Below are 21,209 nucleotides of genomic sequence, written 5' to 3'. Positions count from 1 at the left end.
AGATTTGTTTGAAAAATTGCGCCTTCATCAAGGATTTGTTTGGCATTTGAAATAGAGGTGCCATCCTCTTTCTTTCGAGTTTTTATTTCTTTTTGTCTGTGATTTGGCTTTTCAAGGTTGAAAAAGTAGTTACTATTTTTCAGGCCAAATTCATGCCATCCTGCCTTACTTCGAACCATTGTTCCACATGTTTTAATAGAAACAATTTTTGCAAGTTTACTTTTCACACGCTCCGTTTCGTATGTAATGGTTTCATTATAGTTTGCACACTTTTCTTCATCTCGTTTTTCCCTTGCTTTACGTTTTGCATGGGTAATTGTCATAGCCTTTATTTCCACTTTCATCTTCTCCCAGAATAAACCTCGGTCATCAAGCTCATGATATTTTGAAGTGAATTCGGGAAATCTTTTTCGTAATAAGATCAACATAGTCATTGTGTGCAAGCAAAGAGTTATTTAACTTCCAGAAACCAGGGCAGCACAAAGTTTCATTCTCTTCCAAGTGTAAAGATAGGCAGAGTGTTGGATGATCAGAGAAAATGTTTGGTACTATCTTACAGTTGGAAATTAAGCATTGAGCATTTTTTTTGGAAAAAGAAAGTAATGAAGTCTGCATTGGATTTTCATTGATGGATTACTCCATATGAAATCCAGTATATCTAAATGTTTTTGTGGCCACACATCAACAAGGTCATGTATGTTTAGTAGAGAGTTAAATTCTGTGATAACACCTTTTTTGTGTGAGATGGGACATCCTCCATGCTTGTGAATGTCACGCAAATCCATGGGGAAGAACGCAATGAAGAAAGTAAAACAAATGTGACTGTGAGTGTGACGTGCAAGTGGCAAGCCACAAGCCGTGGGTAGCGTGGGAGGCATGTGGCTTTGCATATCATGCTCACACGCTCACAACCCATCGCCCCACAGATTTTTGAGCAAAAGAGAGACTGCTTGCAGTCTGTGTCCTCTGGTGCTTATTGTGTTTTGGTCCTTTACACATTCTAGGGGGATAGTAGAAAGGGATATTTTTTATCACAGCATCCAAAGCAAACATGACGTCGTGTGTTGTGGTTTTCTTCTAGACTACAAAATTTTGTATTTAGAACCAAAACCCACCTTAAAGAGTTTGAAATGGTAAGGAATAAGCATCAAGAAGGCTTGACTGATGGCAAAGAGGGCAACAATGACTTAGAAGCAATGATAATTGTGACCCTCCATACGAAAACATGTCTTATGAAACATGGAAATTTGGGTGAAACCGGGTTTGAAAACAGTTTCCAAAGGGTTTCAAACTCCTGAAACTGGGTTTCCAAAGGGTTTCTAAAGAGTTTCCAAAGGGTTTCTAAAGAGTTTCAAAGGGTTTCCAAAGGGTTTCAAACTACTGAAACCGGGTTTCTAAAGGGTTTCCAAGGGGTCTCTAATGAGTTTCTGAAGCGTTTCGAAAGGGTTTGAAACTCCTTGAGGGTTTCCAAAGGGCTTTTAAAAGTGTTAGCAACAGTTTTCAAAAGAGTTGCCAACAGCTTTTATATTGTTTTTAAGGCAATCCAAAAGAAGGAATGAAAACCATTCGAACCGCACTAACAATGCCTTTAACAAATTACAGTGTCTTGATAGTTCGATGGCGAGATCAAAAGCCAACATGTTCCATTTTTTTACTTGCAAGAAAGCAAAAGTTTTGTAACGAGCAAACGGTTTAAGTGAGAAGCATAATTTCAAATTCTTCGGAAAGCTTGAGAATTAGTTTAGACAAAACGTACACAGAATTACACAGTAGCAAACAAAATATTCGAAAGAAAAGGTCGTATCTCACTCAAATATGCAAATGAGACGTGTCATTGATATCTCATGTAAACAATAACCTATTCACATTTACATTCACAAACATCCAAAATTTTCGCCATTAAACTTGGTAGAAGTTTCACATGCGTTATATCTTTTGATCTTTCCACAAGTATAAATAAATCAGTAATGAATCATGCGGCAAAATAACATTTCTGAAAAAAAATTGTATCATGCAGTGTTGTCGCACATTCGCCAGCGAACACAAACTAGGAGAATACGTTTTTTCCCCCGACATTTTCAAATCGGGTTTTCAAAGAGTATTCAAAACATTTCTAAGGGGTTTAGTGTTTCCATGTTCCAAAGAGTTTCAAAGCGTTTCAAAAGGGTTTCCAAAGGGTTTCAAAACGTTTCAAAAGGGTTTCAAAAGGGTTTCAAAGTGTTTCCAAAGGGTTTCCAAAGGGTTTCAGAGCGACCTCAAACCCCCTAGAAAACACTTTTGTGGATAAGATGTGTTTTCGTATGGAGGGTCACAATTTATTGTCCTTCGGGTTGCAAGGTCTGAATCAAAGGTCTTCCTGAATACATGTAAAACAAAACCACACTATAGAACACTGCGGACAAGTTTAAAATGGACTTTGTCATCTATGATATGGAAGTATCTCTTGTTCAACTGAATGTATCGCTTATTAAATTAGCGTTCTTTCTAGAAGAATTATTTTGGTGTTATTTATATTAACTTTTCAGCTGACTTCTGCATTCTAAACAGATGGACAACAACAGGGATAGTAGCACAAATTTATCTTCTGGGAATGCTTATATCCAAGTCATTATTTTTGATAACCACAATGTTTATGGCATCCACTTATTTATAATTATGTGAAGCTTGCTGACTTTGCACTTTCCGCACCGTTTGTATTTATTTGTAGGAACGTTTGCTTGGTTGATTTACATATCATCTCTAATGATTGGTTTAACAAATTAAATCTTACAATCAAAAAACCTCAAAAAAACAAGGAATCAGAAAGCCCTTACAACTTTAACAAACAGTCAGCCAGAATTGATGACCAGGATTCGGGATCTATTAACTTAAATATCAGTCAAATACTAACCCAAACAGCACACATGAGAGAACTTATACTGTACACAATATTTTGTGACTAGTTTGCAAAGCTCCTCCCACCAAAATTCTGGTAATCTAGAGTTAAGCGATGCATTGGAAGGCTGCCTTCCCACAAAAAGAAGTTTACTTTCACTAAATGGTGACTGTGACATAACCGACAGCCAGACATTGTTCTCCAGGCGTAGTCAATTGATAAAATGATGATCAATATTGATTGATAACAATTATTGATATCGATTGCCAATAGCAATCAATGAAAATTGATGAAGAAAAAAAGTTGTGAGTTCAATTCTTGTTGATTACTGATATTAATCTATAATGATTGGTTCATCAACTATTGTCAATTGAAAGGCCGTATGCAAGAATGTCCCCTAGATTTTTCGGCCATTTTTGAAAGTGCTTAAAACTAGCTGAATTTTGGCATGTGGGCTTCATTTCACCTGAGAAACATTGCTCTGAAGTTTTTTTCGCTGGGTTGCTTTTCATTCTCGAGAAATAACGTATGCAAAAAAGGCACACAGGTTGTAAAAACCGAGTGGTTTATTGCATATGCAATATCTCGAGAACAAAGCGAACTTTAGCGCGAACACTGCGGGACATTGCTTAACATACCTGAATGAAACTGCATGCGGAATTTGGAGCGTTTTCGACAAAGTTCACTTTTGATTAAAATACCTGATGCCCTTTTCCTGCCGAGTCCTTCAAATAAACGAAGCCGGGCTTTTGTTATGATAAACAGAGCCAATCCTTTGTTATAATAGCCAAGCCAAGCCTTTGTTATAAGTCGAAGTCTCGCCTCGGTTTATTATAACAAAGGATCGGCCTGCCGCGACCGCAAGGACTTTGATTTTACTTAGAAACCAGCAAAATGTCAATTTCACGCAGCTTATATAAGCTCAAATTTGTTTTTTTTTTCAGGTCAAAAGTGCTTAAAATGTTGACTCATGTTAACACACGACGGCAAGGATGTTGATTTCTCTTAGAAAGCAGCAAAATGTCAATTTTATGCAACGTAAAAGCTCAATGTCGATTTTAGGTCAAAAAAGGTTTAAATGTTGATTTCATGTTAACCCGAGACGGTAGGGATGTTGATTTCACTTAGAAAACAGCAAAATGTTAATTTCACGCAGCGTATAAACTCAAAAATGTCGATTTTAGGTCAAAAAAGGTTTAAATGTTGATTTCATGTTAACCCGAGATGGTAGGGATGTTGATTTCACTTAGAAAACAGCAAAATGTTAATTTCACGCAGCGTATAAACTCAAAAATGTTGATTTCAGGTCTAAATAGGTAAAAATGCTTATTTCATGTTAACGCGTGATGGCAAGGATGTTGATTTCACTTAGAAAACAGCAAAATGTTAATTTCACGCAACGTATAAGCGCAAAAATGTTAATTTCAGGTCTAAATAGGTAAAAATGCTGATTTTAGGTTAACGTGTGACGGCAAGGATGTTGATTTCACTTAGCAAACAGCAAAATGTTAATTTCACGCAACTTATAAGCTAAAAATTGTTAATTTCAGGTCTAAATAGGTAAAAATGCTGATTTCACGTTAACGCGTGACGGCAAGGATGTTGAAAACAGCAAAATGTTAATTTCACGCAGCGTATAAGCTCAAAAATGTTGATTTCAGGTTTAAATAGGTAAAATATGGCGGCCAGAAAATAGTGTTAACATCTGGAACTTACTTTGGTTATCTGGGACAATGATTATCTGCACTGAACAAATAAACATCAAATAAGCACTTTTCCAAATACAGCAACGTCTTAAATGGCTAAAAATCACGAGATAAATACATATTTTTTGACAAACGCGATAGTAACTTTATGTCACGCACCGCCTAGCAGATTAACAAATTAACCCTTCTGCGCAATGTACGGGTCTCCATACATCTGCATGTCCGCTGATCCCAGAAGTTCAAAACATTACAAATCATGCCAATATGAAATAAAATCAACGCAACCTGGATCACAGATCTATGTTACAATCGATTGCTACTTGTTGGCCATTATTATCTTTAAATGAAAAAAGCCGAAACAATCTAGTTACCAGTTCGAGAAACACGAGCAGAACGTGATTGCAATGCATGCTGGGAAGGGTCTTTACACCTCGTGAACGGGAAAACATGGCGGTCGATACAAGACAAATTTTATCACTCAAAAACCAGTTCTCGCTTTCCAAACTTTGACACTAGCAATGCTTGACAAATGGGCCACAACTCATGAGAGGGTATTTTTCTTGGGCAAGAACTGCTCTTGGACTTTGCTGCCTGGCTCGATCTGACTTTGAACGCCGATAACACCATTACGGTATATCAGCTACCTTCGAAGTTTCAGAACACATTTTGATTCTTTAAAACGTGCTGATGACTTACGGGTTTATCGAGGCTTTATGATGCCTCTCAACCACCAGGCAGGCACACAAGGTACTTTAACACAATGCTTAAGATATTAGTTGACAGAGCTCTAATGCAGCACATCTCTTTTTCGTTCGATGGTATTTTGTTTGCCGCTCGATCGATTCACATGTTGTGTTTACGTCACAATAACCGATGTAAACAATCTGGTCCCAGATTTCCGCTCTATATACTATTTTCCTTTGACTTTAAGACAGCTAAGATTCAGTGGAATACACTATAAACAGTCTGCCTGTTTGCTGTTCTACAAAATAATAAGGTTTCTTTTGTTTTTTGTTCAACAAAAGATCTCCAAAAGATGCCGCTTGGAAAACTGAGCTTTTTACACACGTTATTTCTCGAGAATGAAGAGCGCCCCAGCCAAAAAAAATTCAGAGCAATGTTTGTCAAGTAAAACGAAGCCTACATGCCAAAATTCAGCTATTTTTGAACACTTTCAAAATGGCCTAAAATTCTAAGGGATGTTCTTGCACGCGGCCTTTCAATTAGTAGCGATTGGTATTGGAAATCATTTTTGTCCTTTTACAAGTTACACTGATAAAATGTTTGACAAAATTTGTCTGTAATGGTTTTATTTGAGTCATTTTATCATGGCCTGCGTATCTTTTACAATAAAATAACAAGAACAGAAGTAACTAACAGAAACATTTTGGGCCTTACGTTTTAAACACCGGAAGAAGTTCAGGCCAGAGTAGCAGTGTAAAACCCTCCAGTCTCATTGCAGCATCGGCATTGAGATGAAGCAAAAATAAACAACAGGGTCAGTGTTCTAGTGATTTCAAATTTTTGCATTAGGAAACAAAATAATGCAAGAATAAATCTCAGAGTAGGCCAGAAGGAAAATATAACCAAGTAGCATAGCAGTAATCACTTTGATGTGATAAATATTGACCAGGAACAATACAGATAAAAGAAGATGTAGTTTTCAGGATGCAGTCGATAGTGATAGTTGATGGACAGACATGCCAAGATTCTGCTTTAGACCCCAGAAGACATGGAGAAGAGATCACTCCACCTGGACTTTGAGGCCTTAGTTTAAAATCATCATGTCATGTTGATAAAAATGCTGAAGATGAATGCCTGTCTCGTGTTGTTCCAGGTATTATTTTACACAACAGCTGAAAGCCATCTTTGAATAGTCCAGGTGGTTATTGTCAAAATCGATAGATTTTTCCCAATCGATAGGTATAAAGAAATGTTTCTGTGAGTTCGATTGTTATCAATTGATAGCAATCGGCGATTGATATTGACTGAATCGATTGATTTCCAATATCGTTTTTTATTGATTAACTATGCCTGGGTTAGTCCGGTCAAAAGTCGCATTACAGGCAAAGTTTTGCAAGAATAATAAGAACAAATGTCAAAATAATTCTAACAACAGGCATTCAAGGTGGAGAATCAAAATGATAATCTAGCAGTCTTTCAGTGAATAGTCACTGTAATTTTTTGGCTGATAGGTGTCAAAGTTCTTGCAGCAAAACTAAAGGAAAGGATCTAGGGTCATCTAGGAATAAGCCAGGAATGAATGATCATAATTAATTAATTTTGTAATTGCAGAACTTATTTTTATTCTTATGATAATTTATTTCGTACCACATCCTTTGGTATTCACTCCAAAAGTAGCCTGCGAAAATGAAAGCAAAGAAGGACAGCTGTGTTCGCAGGCTACTCCAAAAGTAATTTACATAGTAGGCTTCGTTTTCAGAGGGGGTTGTTGTTGTCGTAGTTGGTCTTCAGGTCTTCGTTTTCGAAACTACATGTACCAATTTTCAAGGCAATTATATCTTGAGATAGTTAGATAGACACACAAACAGACAGACAGACAAACAGACCGACCAAGATTGTCAGACAGGTTATAAAGGTGCCACATAGTGTACTGATAATGAAACTTACTAAACATGAACCACTTATTCCAGTACCGTGCCAGAGATTTTGTCGTCAATGGACCAGGAGTGTTTGAAATCTCCTACAACCCAGCTGATGGTAGTGGGAAACTCACTACTGAGGTCTTTGAGTTTACAGGCACTGGAGGTGTGACCATGGGCATGTATAATACTGATGAGGTATTCATTTGAAGATTCAGGTGGTCTAAATTTGTTTTGTTTTTTCCTGTGACGTCCACATATTTCTGTCAGTGTTGGCTGGTACACATGTATTGTAGGCATGAAGAAAGACAGTTACATGTACATGTACATGTACATGTAACCCTGTAAAAGATTTTGATTAAGAGGGGGGAACTTCTCTTGGGCTTTTGTTTTTATTTCTGTTGTCCTAACAATAAATTATAACAAACTTCAGTCTTAATTTGGTGTATTTCTACATTGATTTGGTTAACATGGTGTATGGAAGACTGATGAAATGTTCATGAGAAATGCTAGGTATAGCTCAGAAATGAGACTCTTTAATAGAGAGGTAACTGAAATTGCATTTTTAGTCCATCAGGGATTTTGCCCATAGCTGCTTCCAGTATGCACTGAGTAAGGAGTGGCCGCTGTACATGAGCACCAAGAACACCATCCTTAAGAAATATGATGGCAGATTTAAGGACATCTTTGAAGAGATTTATTTGAGGTAGTCAGCTCAATTGTAATGATTATAATGATATATTGTTGCCTGTTGCTATTAGGATTTGAAAAGATGTGTACATGTGACCCTCCACAGGAATACAGGTAAAAAGGTGATGACATGGATATGCTCTTTTAACATGCTAGACAAAAGAAAATTCCTTAAACACATTAGCAGCGTGTTACAATGCACAGCTCGTTAAAATTTTCTTTTGTTTCATATCGCACAGTAAAAACAAAGGAGAGTTCATTCTAACAAAAAAAGCGCCAAAATTACAGAAGCAAAGCAGCGAGTAAAATAACACACCAAACCAGTGAAATGGCACACTTTTAAGCAAGCGAAATGGCACGCGAAATGGCATGTTGTGTTGCCGGGTCTTCATTTTATAGATCCAGGCAGCCCTCTCTAAATATGAAGACCCTACTGATTTTGCATCAGTTGACATCTATTAAGCAAGGGTCTTCATTTTGTAGTTTGAGCCTGCCCTTCCTACAAAACGAAGACCTCATTGATTTCACATCAGTTGACATCTAACAAAGCGTGTGGGAGGGTCTTCATTTTATAGTTCGAGCCGGCCCTTTCTAAAGAACGAAGATCCCATTGATTTCGCATCAGTTGTCATCCAAGAAAGCATTTAAGCCAAGGTCTTCGTTTTATAGTTTGAACCAGCACTTTCTATAAAACGAAGACCCCATTGATTTCTTGTCAGTTGGTGTCTGAGGAAGAGCCTTGACCCAGTTTGACTGTCTCTGGTTTGATAGGCCTGTTCAAAAAAAAGTCTTTGTTTTTCGGTCTTAAGTCATAGGTCTTAGGTCTTTGGTCTTCATTTTGTAGACACCCAGCCTCTTCCAGGCATTTAGGTAAGGGAGTGATTCCACGATTCCTACACTTATCTCAGCAAATTGCTTAAAATCGCCATTTGTAGCGATACCCTTTCACTTCAGTAGTAGAAAGAAATCCTCCAGAGCCATGGTAATGTTTTGGTAATGTGAGAAAAATGTTACCGCTCTTGGCCATCTAAATTTCACCTTAGTTTATGTCGACCACAGGTAAACGTCCATTTCATCAAGCACTTAAGAATGCCTGCCTGTAAAACTCAGACAAATTCTTAATTTTGCAGCAAGGGTCGAAAATTCGATTTCGCTGATATTCTTATGGTAGATAGGCTAGGCCATGACAAAAACTAATGGATAGTTTTTTTGGCAAAATATCCTTTTATTTCAAAGAAATATGCAAATTACCAAATTCTGTCAAAATCATCATTTGACGCACCATGTTATTAAGCAAGTTTGAGAGCCTCGCATGCAAAACCACATCATTCTTCCGTCTTTAAAACGCTCAGATATTTTTGTACAATGTTTAAATGTGTACTGGGTTGATTTTAGGGAATGTTGTATTGTCTTTTTGGGTGCAAAATAATTAAATTTCGAAGACATGTATTTCATTCACTTAAACGTACTTCATGAATATAATTGAAGGAGTGAGTGCAAAACCATGCTAAGTGACGATTTGCGTGAGAAAAAAATTTTCACAAAAGGGCTTGAATTTTTGCATGTGGTCTTCAATGTAATAGAAAAACGTAACCCTGTATTTTTGTCGCTGGTTTTTGCTTCGTTTTCAAGTTATAACGTATGCAAAAATACTTGGCTTTTCCCAGCCATGTCTTTAGGAGTTTATTTGTTGAATAGCAAACAGGCAGACTGTTTATAGTGTATGAGGTCAAAATCAAATCTCACAGCATCAGCATGTTTTAAAGAATCAAAATGTGTTCTGAAACTTCGAAGGCAGCTGATATACTGTAATCATGTTATCGGCGTTCGAAGTCAGATCAAGCCAGGCAGCAAAGTCCAAGAGCAGTTCTTGCCCAAGAAAAATACCCTCTGGTGAGTCATGGCCCAATTGCCAAGCATTGCTAGCATCAAAGTTTGGAAAGCAAGAACTGGTTTTAGACTTATAAAATTTGTCTTGTATCGACTGCCATGTTTTCCCGTGCACGAGGTGTAAAGACCCTTCCCGGCATGCATTGCAATCACATTCTGCGGACATTTTTCGAATTGGTGACTAGACTGTTTAAACATAATAATGGCCAACAAGTAGCGATCGATTGTAACATAGATCTGTGATCCAGGTTCCGTTGATTTTATTTCAAATCAGCATGATTTATAGTGTTTTGAACTTCTGGGATCAGTGGACATGCAGATGTATGGAGACCCATATGTTGCACAGAAGGGTTAATCTGTTAATCTGTCAACTCTATTTATAGAGCATTTTCACGTGAGATCAACATCATTGAGCTTATACGTTGCGTGAAATTACCATTTTGCTGTTTTCTAAGTGACACTAGCATCCTTGCCGTCAAGCATTAACGTGAAATCAACATGTTCACCTATTTAGACCTGAAATCAACATTGAGCTTATGCGCTGCGTGAAATCAACATTTTGTTGGTTTCTAGGTGAAACCAACATCCTTGCCGTCACGCATTATTGCGAAATCAACATTTTAACCTATTTAGACCTGAAATCAACATCATTGAGCTTATGCGCTGCGTGAAATCGACATTTTGTTGCTTTCTAGGTGAAACCAACATCCTTGCCGTCACGCGTTATCGCGAAATCAACATTTTAACCTATTTAGACCTGAAATCAACATCATTGAGCTTATGCGCTGCATGAAATCGACATTTTGTTGCTTTCTAGGTGAAACCAACATCCTTGCCGTCACGCGTTAACGTGAAATCAACATTTAAACCTTTTTTGACCTAAAATCAACATTTTTGAGCTTACACGTTGCGTGGAATTGACATTTTCCGGGTTTCTAAGAGAAATCAACCTCCTTGCCGTCACGTGTTAACGTGAAATCAACATTTTAACCTATTTAGACCTGAAATCAACATCATTGAGCTTATGCGCTGCGTGAAATCGACATTGTGTTGCTTTCTAGGTGAAACCAACATCCTTGCCGTCACGCGTTAACGTGAAATCAACATTTAAACCTTTTTTGACCTAAAATCAACATTTTTGAGCTTATATGTTGCGTGGAATTGACATTTTGCTGCTTTCTAAGAGAAATCAACCTCCTTGCCGTCACGTGTTAACGTGAAATCAACATTTTAACCTATTTAGACCTGAAATCAACATCATTAAGCTTATGCGTTGCGTGAAATTGACATTTTGCTGGTTTCTAAGTGAAATCAACCTCCTTGTCGTCGCGCGTTAATGTGAAATCAACATTTAAACCTTTTTTGACCTAAAATCAACATTTTTGAGCTTATACGTTGCGTGAAATTGACATTTTGTTGGTTTCTAAGTGAAACCAACATCCTTGCCGTCACGCGTTAACGTGAAATCAACATTTAAACCTTTTTTGACCTAAAATCAACATTTTTGAGCTTATATGTTGCGTGGAATTGACATTTTGCTGGTTTCTAAGAGAAATCAACCTCCTTGCCGTCACGTGTTAACGTGAAATCAACATTTTAACCTATTTAGACCTGAAATCAACATCATTAAGCTTATGCGTTGCGTGAAATTGACATTTTGCTGGTTTCTAAGTGAAATCAACCTCCTTGTCGTCGCGCGTTAACGTGAAATCAACATTTAAACCTTTTTTGACCTAAAATTGACATTTTTGAGCTTATACATTGCGTGAAATTGACATTTTGTTGGTTTCTAAGTGAAACCAACATCCTTGCCGTCACGCGTTAACGTGAAATCAACATTTAAACCTTTTTTGACCTAAAATCAACATTTTTGAGCTTATACGTTGCGTGAAATTGACATTTTGTTGGTTTCTAAGTGAAACCAACATCCTTGCCGTCACGCGTTAACGTGAAATCAACATTTAAACCTTTTTTGACCTAAAATCAACATTTTTGAGCTTATATGTTGCGTGGAATTGACATTTTGCTGGTTTCTAAGAGAAAACAACCTCCTTGCCGTCACGTGTTAACGTGAAATCAACATTTTAACCTATTTAGACCTGAAATCAACATCATTAAGCTTATGCGTTGCGTGAAATTGACATTTTGCTGGTTTCTAAGTGAAATCAACCTCCTTGTCGTCGCGCGCTAACGTGAAATCAACATTTAAACCTTTTTTGACCTAAAATTGACATTTTTGAGCTTATACATTGCGTGAAATTGACATTTTGTTGGTTTCTAAGTGAAACCAACATCCTTGCCGTCACGCGTTAACGTGAAATCAACATTTAAACCTTTTTTGACCTAAAATCAACATTTTTGAGCTTATACATTGCGTGGAATTGACATTTTGCTGGTTTCTAAGAGAAATCAACCTCCTTGCAGTCACGCGTTAATGTGAAATCAACATTTTAACCTATTTAGACCTGAAATCAACATCATTAAGCTTATGCGTTGTGTGAAATTGACATTTTGCTGGTTTCTAAGTGAAATCAACCTCCTTGTCGTCACGCGTTAACGTGAAATCAACACTTAAACCTTTTTTGACCTAAAATTAACATTTTTGAGCTTATACGTTGCGTGAAATTGACATTTTTCTGCTTTCTAAGTGAGATCAAAGTCCCTGCGGTTGCGGCGGGCCGATCCTTTGTTATGATAAACCGAGGTGAGACTTCGACTTATAACAAAGGCTTGGCTTGGTTATTATAACAAAGGATCGGCTCTGTTTATCATAACAAAGGCCCGGCTTTGTTTATTTGCAGCCTCGGCGGGAAAAGGGCGTTAGGTATTTTAATCAAAAGTGAACTTTGTCGAAAACGCTCCAAATTTCGCATAGAGTTTTGTTTAGGTATGTTTAGCAATGTCCCGTAGTTTTTCCGCTAAACTTTGCTTCGTTTTCAGGATATTGCGTATGCAAAAAACCACTCGGTTTTCCTAGCGGCATCTTTATAAAGCGAAGCAAAAAGCAGCGGCAAAAATACAGGAACACGTTTTTCTATTACACTGAAGACCACATGCAAAAATTCAGCTAATTTTGAGCAAGAAAAAAGAAAAGCAACCAAAATCGTCACTTATCCCCTTTTATGACTAGCTTCTTCAATGCTCCCTCATCATAGGCCTGCAATGCGTGCAGAGAGCTAGATTGTAATGCTCTATGATGAGGGAGCATTGAAGAAGCTAGTCATAAAAGGGGATAAGTGACGATTTTGGTTGCTTTTCTTTTCTCTTGCTCCAAATTAGCTGAATTTTTGCATGTGGTCTTCAATGTAATAGAAAAATGTGGTTCTGTATTTTTGTCGCTGGTTTTTGCTTTGTTTTCGAGTTGCAACGTAGGCAAAAAACTTGGCTTTTCCTAGCCATGTCTTTAGGAGTTTATTTGTTGAACAGCAAACAGGCAGACTGTTTATAGTGTATGAAGTCAAAACCAAATCCCACAGCATATAGAGCGGAAATCTGGAAACGGATTGTTTACACCGGTTATTGTGACGTGAACACAACACGTGAATTGATCAAGCGTCAAACGAAATGCCATCAAACAAAAAAGAGATGTGCCGCATTAGAGCTCTGTCAACTAATAACTTAAGCATTGTTTTAAAGTACCTTGTATGCCTACCTGGTGGTTGAGAGGCATCATAAAGCCTCGATAAACCCGTAAGTCATCAGCACGTTTTAAAGAATCAAAATGTGTTCTGAAACTTCGAAGGCAGCTGATATACCGTAATCGTGTTATCGGCGTTCGAAGTCAGGTCGAGCCAGGTAGCAAAGTCCAAGAGCAGTTCTTGCCCAAGAAAAATACCCTCTGGTGAGTTGTGGCCCATTTGCCAAGCGTTGCTAGCGTCAAAGTTTGGAAAGCGAGAACTGGTTTTAGACTTATAAAATTTGTCTTGTATCGACTGCCATGTTTTCCCGTGCACGAGGTGTAAAGACCCTTCCCAGCATGCATTGCGATTACGTTCTGCGGACGTTTCTCGAACTGGTAACTAGATTTAAACATAATAATGGCCAGCAGGTGGCGATCGATTGTGACAGATCTGTGATCCAGTTTGCGTTGATTTTATTTCAAATCGGCATGATTTGTAGTGTTTTGAGCTTCTGGGATCAGGGGACATGCAGATGTATGGAGACCCGTACGTTGCGCAGAAGGGTTAATTTGTTAATCTGTCAGCCCTATTTATAGAGCGTTTTCACGTGGAGTCATCAAATTCTTAAATCCAAAACTAAACAGTCACCAAAGTTGTTATCCTCATCAGGCATAAGAGGTACCAGCGCATTTTCAACTTGGAAGTTATGGCGGTGCGTGACATAAACTATGTTTTATCTCGTGATTTTTTGGCCATTGAAGATGTTGCCGTATTTGGAAAAGTGCTTATTGAAATGTTTATTTGTTTCATTTTATTTTTATTTACACCTTTTTTTGACCTGAAATCAGCATTTTTGAGCTTATACGTTGCGTGAAATTACCATTTTCAGGAGCCCATGATGGGCCCCTACCATTTTGCTTTTTTCTAAGTGAAACCAACATCCTTGCTGTCACGCGTTAACGTCAAATCAACATTTTAACCTATTTAGACTTGAAATCAACATCATTGAGTTTATGTGCGGCGTAAAATTGACATTTTGCTGGTTTCTAAGTGAAACCAACATCCTTGCCGTCATGCGTCAACGTGAAATCAACATTTAAACCTCTTTTGACCTAAAATCAACATTTTTGAGCTTATACGTTGCGTGGAATCGACATTTTGCTAGTTTCTAAGAGAAATCAACCTCCTTGCCGTCACGCATTAACGTCAAATCAACATTTTAACCTATTTAGACCTGAAATCAACATCATTGAGCTTATGCGCTGCATGAAATCGACATTTTGTTGGTTTCTAAGTGAAACCAACATCCTTGCCGTCACGCGTTAACGTGAAATCAACATTTAAACCTTTTTTGACCTAAAATCAACATTTTTGAGCTTATACGTTGTGTGGAATTGACATTTTGCTGGTTTCTAAGAGAAATCAACCTCCTTGCAGTCACGTGTTAACGTGAAATCAACATTTTAACCTATTTAGACCTGAAATCAACATCATTAAGCTTATGCGTTGCGTGAAATTGACATTTTGCTGGTTTCTAAGTGAAATCAACCTCCTTGTCGTCACGCGTTAACGTGAAATCAACATTTAAACCTTTTTTGACCTAAAATTAACATTTTTGAGCTTATACGTTGCGTGAAGTTGACATTTTTCTGCTTTCTAAGTGAGATCAAAGTCCCTGCGGTGGCGGCGGGCCGATCCTTTGTTATGATAAACCGAGGCGAGACTTCGACTTATAACAAAGGCTTGGCTTGGTTATCATAACAAAGGCCCGGCTTCGTTTATTTGCAGCCTCGGCGGGAAAAGGGCGTTAGGTATTTTAATCAAAAGTGAACTTTGTCGAAAACGCTCCAAATTTCGCATAGAGTTTTGTTTAGGTATGTTTAGCAATGTCCTGTAGTTTTTCCGCTAAACTTTGCTTCGTTTTCAGGAGATTGCGTATGCAAAAAACCACTCGGTTTTCCTAGCAGCGTCTTTATAAAGCAAAGCAAAAACCAGCGGCAAAAATACAGGAACATGTTTTTCTATTACACTGGAGACCACATGCAAGAATTCAGCTAATTTTGAGCAAGAAAAAAGAAAAGCAACCAAAATCGTCACTTATCCCCTTTTATGACTAGCTTCTTCACTTGATTTCAATTTACACATGACTGGTCAGTTTGAGAATACAGTTTTTATGAGTCATGCAATCAATGAGTCAAACTAAAACATTACAGTGAAAATAGTGCTTTCCAACAAATAAATGTTAACTGCAATTAACCAGAGTGGAACTAACTGTAAGCAAAAATATGGAAAAACTTTTGAAAGCCAGTTTATTTGTAAACAGACATTTCCTGAGATACTAATAAAATTTATCCTCTTACAATTTCCTTTCGAGAGAAAAATGTAGATTCATTTGAAAATGTCATAACTGTTTTCACACAAAAACTGAATCAACACCCAACAATGCGCATCCTGTGATTGAAAAGTTACAGTCAATGCTGTAAAGTTTAAATTAAATGAAGCTCTCCCTTGGTAAGTATTCTCAGTTACATATTGTTCTCATTATTTTTCATGAGATTTGTGCACTAAAAGTTTGTTCATTTCTGTAGTGTACAAAGTACCGTTTTTGCACTTTAGCATTCTCCCACTGGTCGGGAAACACTGGTGAATCAAACTTCTGGCAGAGCGCTGAGGCCAGGAATCATAACTTCAGGTCATCCAGTGGCTTGTACCCATTAGAACCTGATGTGTTGCCATTAGCTAACTCTTTGGCTGTAAACAGGGCTTCAACGCACACCATGGCGGTGGTGATGACTTGAGACCCCATGAACACTATTGCTTCCACTTTTCGCTGCTGCTCATCTGTGGGTCCACTGCAGTATGTAACTTGCATGTTCTGGTTTACAGTGGACAGTGGTGATTGCATCAGAAAGGAAGGTGCATCATTATTCTGGCTGTTTAGAGGAGTTCCAGTTTTCTCTGCAAGATAACAATGTTGGTAGTTTTCTATATGTTTTTTTTTCATATCAAACACCTCCCGGTAACTCAGCTGGTTGATGCAAACACGCTTTTGGCCTGATGATAAGATTGTTATGTATGGTCTTTCTATTATTCTTTTTCAGAGCAATGCCATGTCATATCGTACGTTTTTGCTGTGTTATATGGCAGGCTTAGTGTGACATCCAACACGTTCACTTGAACAAAAGCTTCAGCGTGTCAAAACGTGCCAAACAAAGCCACCATGACACTTATTGTTTTGCATTTTTTATATGTGCATATCAATGTTACATGTCACGCTTTGCGTGCCGTGTTATTGCATACGTGCCTGTGTCATCACCTGGGAGTGAGGGTCACAAATGGACTGCCTATACGCTCGCGCATGTGCATTTGTATATACCTCTAGAGTGTCAGGTACTATACTTCAACTTAAGTAAGTGCCACCAGGTCTTTTGAGTAGAAACACCCCAAAACAAAAACATGGCACCAATGTTTAAGTCACTGAGCTCTAAAGTGGTGTTTATTAAATAGGGCAAAGACAGCTCAATTGAGAAATAGACTGAGTGAGTGACAGTGAAATTTAAGCTGTGTACATGTAGTTGTGTTTTTTTTGTGTCTCTTCTGGATAAGAACAGAGTTGTCACATGGATTTTTTCTTCAAAAATGTTTTGTCATTTGTTCCTAATGAACACTTCCCTCGAATAATAGCTCTTGTACTCTTATGATACCCCCTTAATCCTAACAATGGAGAGGTGTTTAGTCCTACTTCATAGGACATAGTAAATAATGGAAGAAAGCTCTTATTTCTCCCACCTCAGTATCACAACATAAGAATTAGGAACACATTATTTTGTGGACTACTAGAGACAAGTGTGTGAGGAGTCATGATGCATGTGTGTTGAGTCACTGAGCTAGGTGGAAGAAGAAGTGACAATAATTTTATCCTGTTGTCCACTGTGCCTTACATAATGCTGACAATTCCTAGGTAGGAGGAAACAGCTGTCCACTGAAAGGCCTTACATAGCGAAATCTCCTCTGCACTGTTTGCATAATTTACATGTAGCTAAGAATTCATCCAAGTCTGTATCTACAAGTGTAGAGATCATGGGAAGCTGTACATTTAAACAAATTATGTCTTTGAGTAAGAGGTGTATCTCTACACATATTCTTGCAACTTTTTAATGCGTTACTGTAACAGCACTATGGTGTTATCTGTGAGTGCACAAACCAGATTGAAGCTGGATATGATGGCAGTGACCATGGTCACGATGGTCACAGTGACAGTAAGGGTGAATCACATTGATGGCGATGGTGATTGGAGACGACTTTGAAGAGTCTGATTCTGCCACTGTCTCTGTAATTACTGTTGTGAGGGGAGTACATGTACAAAGCCAGTCATGGTGTGTGTGCAGTGGTTGCAGGCACTGGTGAGGGGTTGGAAACAGTCTGTTTGCAGTCCCATTTGTCCAAAGCCTCAATACCAGAAGAAGAGATTAGTATATGGGTTGATGAGATGGAGGAACGAAACAGGAAATGGCAGAAATTAAATGAAGCTGTCCAGAGCATCTGAGGTGGTTGCTGCAGCCCTGTAATGTCCTGCCTGAAGTGGACCTGGGGCCTGCTTCTTGAAAAACCCGGTGACTTTTTGAGCCCGATAAGTCACCCGGTGAGTCCCCATAAACTTTCCGGAGGTTTCTTGAAGTTCCTGTGACAACAAATAACAGGCCTAAAATGTTGAAGTGATGGGTTTCAGTCATGTAGAAAAATCTAAAGGTGACAATGAGTGGATTAAAAACTAACCTCTAAAGCACAATTTCTGCAAATAAGAACACAGGTACAACTCACAACAAATTAATTGTTAGGGCTATGATCAATATCTCACTGTGTATATACCGTCATGGGTCAGGGCCAGATCAAATTAATTCGTTATGCTACTGGAAGTGTCATACTTCCATTCTGTTTACTTTACATTTTCTTTTTAGCACAAGAGTAACCTGTGCATCTCCGGATGTACACGGGCTAGCATGAGAACATGGCCCACACTTTGAAGCAATACATGAATTACCCGGAACTTATTCTCGCTGACTGGTTTTCGATTCTTCTGATATCAGTATCATTTCAATCTAAGAAAATAAAGCAGCAAACAACAATGTTCCTGAAATTGAAGATATGGAATTCTAAACTGTGTGACAATCTGTTGAAGGAAACCCTTTTGTTGAAGGGTTGCAAATACTGAAATCTAAAAACTAAATGCAACCTTTACATAAGAATAATTTAGGGACAATTTATGAGCCAATTAAAAACTATCATATAATGTGCACTTTCTGAGAGTAAGCAAACTGGTATAAATCAGAAAAATTAATTGTCAATCAAGGGTCATATCGGGCCAGATCAAGGCGGTTCATAAAATTAACAGAAGTGAAAATGTATCCTATCCTGATCTACTGTTACACCTGCAGTACACTTGTTTGGTTCGGCAGTAGATTTCTTCGCACTAAACAAGTGACATTAGGCAACACTGGGCAGCCAAGGGCCTTTGATTTGTTTTTGCCTTGAACATTGTGTCATTTTTAGTACAGAGTGCACTATTGGGATGGTTTAGGGGGCTGCCACCTTCTAAAGTGCTAAGGCAATAAGGTGCAAACTTGAATGTTTGTTTAATACACCAAATGCAAATATGGCGGACCACTCGGTCGGCGCCCAGGACAAGTTGCATGAAAGCAAGGCTAGTCAGGCTTTGATGTTTTGTTTTGACAAGGCTTCCTCAGGAAAGTTTTGCTTCGTCGTCGATCTGATCTGTTTTATTTAGCTCTGGCTACGAGCTGCTGTGTTTCTAAACGCCACGAGAAGGGATATAAATTTTCCACCGTTCGTCTCTTAAGCTTAGGGAAAATAGTGGATCAATGCAATTCGTTGAGACGAAGGAAAGGAGTTCACAATCGTCGCAGGAACTAAAGTTTGTTCCTTACATTTCACATTAGACCTTAGAAAAATGACAAGCTTATGTGGTGTCTGGTGGTTTTCCAACACGATTTACATGGCCAGTACCTTCCCCAAAGTAAAGAAAAGCTCCTTTTGAAAAACATCCTGTGTCTCAAAGGAAGAAGTTGACTTCGCGTCCACTCACACAGAATCGCATGAAACAAATACTATGGTGTAATAACCAAGCGAGTGAACTTCAACTGCCCCCATCATTGTATCGAATGAATGCTTTGAGCCAAATGAGAACGACTTGGAGCTAAATGCAGTGGCTTACACATTTTCTAAGATCTTCCAGCCTGAACGAACAAACTTAACCAGCTCCTTTGGTGATTGTGAACTACTTTCCTTCCTCGGTTTTCCCTGAGAGGCGACCGCAGAAACGAAAAAAAACACTTTCTCTGCTGTGGAAGATTTCAATTCCTTCTGGTGGCATTTAGGAACACAACAACTCATAGGGAGAGCGAAACAAAAACAGACCAGATCGATGACGAAGCAAGACTTTTCTGAGGAAGCATTGTCAAAACAAAACATCAAAGCCTGACTAGCCTCACTTGCATGCAACTCGTCCCAGGTGCCAACCAAGCAGCCCACCATATTTGCATTCAGTGTATTAGTTACCAGTAATTTCAATTTATTAATTAGCCATGCAGCAAGGGGTTGGGGTGGAGTAGGTACCTGTGAGCACTAACTTCTTTAGTAACTTTACAAAGCTCTATGTTTGTTTCAGAAAACCCCATGCTCTCCTTGTGATACTTCTCTTTATAACAAAACCAATAATTGCTCTAAATGCCTGTGCAGATTAATAAGCATTAGTGTGGACTACACATTAGGTGAAAGAGAAATTTCATAGAAGATCACACATGAATGAGCAGCAAAGCCAAAATTTGTTGCTCAAAGCAGACCTGCTCTCTACTATTTGCAACAACAAAGTTGATCACGCAAGGTGAAAAACTCAAAACATCAGCCAAGTTGAGAGTTTTTGTATCAAACACATCATTGCCACCTTTAAAGCAGCCATATACGAAATTTGGGTTTTTGTTTCTCGTATTTCGCCATCTTTAGAACACAGCAGAACACATTCATTTTTTTTGTAGTGCACATTAGGTGGATTGCGTGTGTTCAAAGAAAATTTGAAGGTGTATATTTAATGAAGAACCATCAAAATAACGTCTTGTTTAGTTATTATTAACTTGGATTTTGTTGTTTTGAGCTTAATTTATTTTCACATTGCTTCAATTTGAAAGATTTAAACCTGAACAAGCGTTTCGAACGCTTGAGGAAGGACTTACTGTTTACCCTGCAACTTACTTGATCTGAAAAAATGTCTCAAATGTATGTTGTTTACACTTCCAGATCAGGCAACAGCATCTTAAGAAACTAGCATTCATTTTTAAGAATGAGCGAAGCCATACATAGCAAGCCGAATGAGAAGTGTACTGCTCGTAGAAAACATGGAGTAACATTCGCAATAAAGTGTTCAGAGTAATAGAAAACATTGATTCGAGAGCATCTGGGTAAAGGTAAAGAATCCGATCCTACCGACACGTTGGCCAACGTGTGGGCCAACGTGTTGGCTGACGCATCGGTCGACTGTCAGCCGACAGTCGATCGACGCATCGGCCACTTTTTAAGCTTGTAACGTACAAGCTGCGTCGGTGATGCGTTGGTGGTGCGTCAGTGGCGTGTCGGTGACTCATTTGGGCCTTGTCGATGGGAAACTTTCACTACAATATGAAAATAGAAAGTTTACTTTTGACCGCCATCGTGTTTTTCGTGCTCTTAGAACCCAGTTCCCATTATGACAACTGTTATTAGAACCTAGTTCTCACTTCAGCAAACACGTTAGCCAACTGTTGGCCGACTGTCG

At 38.4% G+C, this 21,209-nt stretch overlaps 2 protein-coding genes across 2 annotated transcripts in view; both read left to right on the top strand.

Annotated features, from left to right (window-relative positions):
- Positions 1-21,209, top strand: part of LOC145479758 (uncharacterized) — a 307,549-nt gene that overhangs the window by 54,000 nt on the left and 232,340 nt on the right. The window lies entirely within an intron of this gene.
- The window catches only part of LOC145479330 (isocitrate dehydrogenase [NADP] cytoplasmic-like), a 111,930-nt gene that overhangs the window by 50,643 nt on the left and 40,078 nt on the right, over positions 1-21,209 (top strand). Inside the window, exons 5-6 of the mRNA XM_081457671.1 lie at positions 7,236-7,382; positions 7,754-7,890. Coding sequence (XP_081313797.1) covers positions 7,236-7,382; positions 7,754-7,890 — 284 coding nt within the window. The remainder of the gene's footprint in view (positions 1-7,235; positions 7,383-7,753; positions 7,891-21,209) is intronic.

The sequence above is a fragment of the Orbicella franksi genome, chromosome 1, assembly GCF_964199315.1.
Source record: "Orbicella franksi chromosome 1, jaOrbFran1.1, whole genome shotgun sequence".
In the NCBI taxonomy this organism is placed as follows: domain Eukaryota; kingdom Metazoa; phylum Cnidaria; class Anthozoa; order Scleractinia; family Merulinidae; genus Orbicella; species Orbicella franksi.
The sequence above is the reverse complement of the archived record's forward strand: the minus strand, read 5'-3'. Positions and strand labels throughout refer to the sequence as shown.